The sequence below is a fragment of the Drosophila santomea genome, chromosome 2L (assembly GCF_016746245.2).
Source record: "Drosophila santomea strain STO CAGO 1482 chromosome 2L, Prin_Dsan_1.1, whole genome shotgun sequence".
In the NCBI taxonomy this organism is placed as follows: Eukaryota; Metazoa; Arthropoda; class Insecta; order Diptera; family Drosophilidae; genus Drosophila; species Drosophila santomea.
The window spans coordinates 3,834,259-3,836,385 of record NC_053016.2 but is presented as its reverse complement, the minus strand read 5'-3'; the positions used below and the strand labels follow the sequence as shown (position 1 = coordinate 3,836,385).

At 49.6% G+C, this 2,127-nt stretch overlaps 1 protein-coding gene across 1 annotated transcript; it reads right to left on the bottom strand.

Moving 5' to 3' along the window:
* Positions 1–354: 354 nt before the first annotated feature.
* LOC120458870 (fork head domain transcription factor slp1) lies at positions 355–1,799 on the bottom strand. The gene has a single exon (XM_039646702.2). It carries the CDS (start codon positions 1,701–1,703, stop codon positions 723–725), a length of 981 nt encoding a protein of 326 aa, XP_039502636.1. The 5' UTR covers positions 1,704–1,799; the 3' UTR covers positions 355–722.
* Positions 1,800–2,127: the final 328 nt, after the last annotated feature.

Genomic DNA, 2,127 nt, shown 5'->3' with positions numbered 1-2,127 from the left:
CCTCATCCTCTAGCATTTTTCTGCCTTTTTTCGGGAATCATTTTCATGTTTGCCGCTCCTGCTATGGCAAACAACTAATTAAGTCATCAGGATGAAAGCAAGTCGCTGGAGGAAGCTGGGTAAATATTTACGGGATGTGACTGTTAGCTGGACAGCAGCTGATGGTTTTTCACCGAATAGCAGTTGAATAATACGGAAAAAGTGCTATTAAGTGTGTGAATTGAGGTGATGGATCTTCTTCTAATAATCTGAAAATATTTTATTAATACGAAATATTTTTTACAAATAAGAAAACAGTTGAGTATTTGTGTTTTTCAATTTGTTGTTTATTTATTTTTTTTACTTTTTTTTATATTTCTTATTTAAATATGTACAAAATTTGGTGAGCAAACTACAAGGGCCCTCGGCTGGCAAGAATACTCCTTCATTTTCGGGATCAGCAGTCCTGAAGATTTGGCTGCTGCATTTCATTGCCGTAACCATCGACTTTCCAAGTCGATTCGAAGGACCCGCTGAAGAAGCGAAGCGGTCAATGCGCTGCTGACCAAAGGAATTTTGCTAAATGCAGCATTTAGACGTCACGGGTTTTTTTCCACGAGGGGCAAGCGAGCAGGAAGTCCTGCGATTCCTAGCTTCTGCCCCAAGCGACCCTTTTGTTCCTGGGTTTTGTTTTTTGGGTTGATCCAAAGCGCTGGGCTTGGTGCTGCGCCGACTGCCAACATTTAGCTGGATGGGAACTTGCCAAAGAACTGCATGCGCTGGAACAGCTCGGCGTTCAGCTGCGGCGGATAGGCCTGCATCTGGGCGGGATGGGGCGCCTGATGATGATGGGCCTGGGGCGCCTGCTGGTACTGCATCTGCTGCTGATAGGCGGCCTGATAGGCGGCGGGATTCATGCGCTGGTACAGGGCGGCGGCGGCAGCGGCGGCGAATGGCACTGCCGGATATCCGTAGTTGGGTGCAGGTGCTCCGTATGGGGAAGCGGCCATCATGGGCGAGAATATGGCCTGACGATAGGCGGCGAGGCGAGTGCGACTGGCGCCGGGATTCTTGCGCCTCAGCTTGCCGGTGGTCTCGCCAATGAAAACCTCCTCGGCCGAGGGGTCCAGGATCCAGTAGTTGCCCTTGCCGGGATCATCGTAGCTGCGGGGAATCTTGGTGAAGCACTTGTTCAGGCTGAGATTGTGGCGTATGGAGTTCTGCCAGCCCCGCTTGTTGGCCTTGAAGTAGGGGAATCTATTGATCAGATACTGATAGATGCCATTCAAAGTCAGCCGCTGCTCGGGACTATCCTGGATGGCCATCATGATGAGGGCGTTGTAGCTGTATGGTGGTTTCTTGGCATCGCTGCCGGCGGACATTTTCTGTTTCTTGCTGGGATTGCCATCCTCGCTCTCCTGGTCCTCGTCCAGTTGATCCTCCAGCTCATCGTCGAACTCCACATCGAGTTTGTCATTGTTTTGCGATGACAGACTCTCGGCGGCACTGCTCATGGGTGTGCTGGTTCTGCTGGGGCTATCGAAATCCTCCGAAGCCGAGAGTTCGCCATCGGAATTGGAGTACGGATGCACATACTGATGATGATGTTGATGTTGATGGACCGGTTCGGTTTTGATGGGTTGTGTTGTGGGGTTGTTGGGTTTCTTGGCCAAGATGGCATCGATGGAGAAGTTGCTCTTGAATTCCATTTCACTTTTCACCATTTTTTCTAATTTCGATATCTTTAGATATATATGCTCTTTGGTTACTGATTTTCACACACGACTTGGGATCGCTTGAGATGTTTGCGCTTGAGATGCTAGCTCTGAACTGACTCTCTACAGCCCCGACTCGGGCTATTTATAGTCCAACCCCCGGTCGCTTGAACGAAGTCTACACGAAGAGAGCCCACAGGCCGAGCGAGATGGGTAGCTTATGCGCCTGGGGGTTGCGCGAAAGAGATGGCGAGCAGGTAGTAGGGCAGTTAAAACCCTCGTCACAAGACTCCGCCCTCCATTTTGTGACCATTTTGTTCCACCTGCCTTCCACACGAATAACACTCGGGCTATATGTTTGTAAACGTTGTTTGGGAACTTGTGGATGTTTATTTGCAGTCTTTTGCTGCTTCGGCGTCAAAATATCCATTAC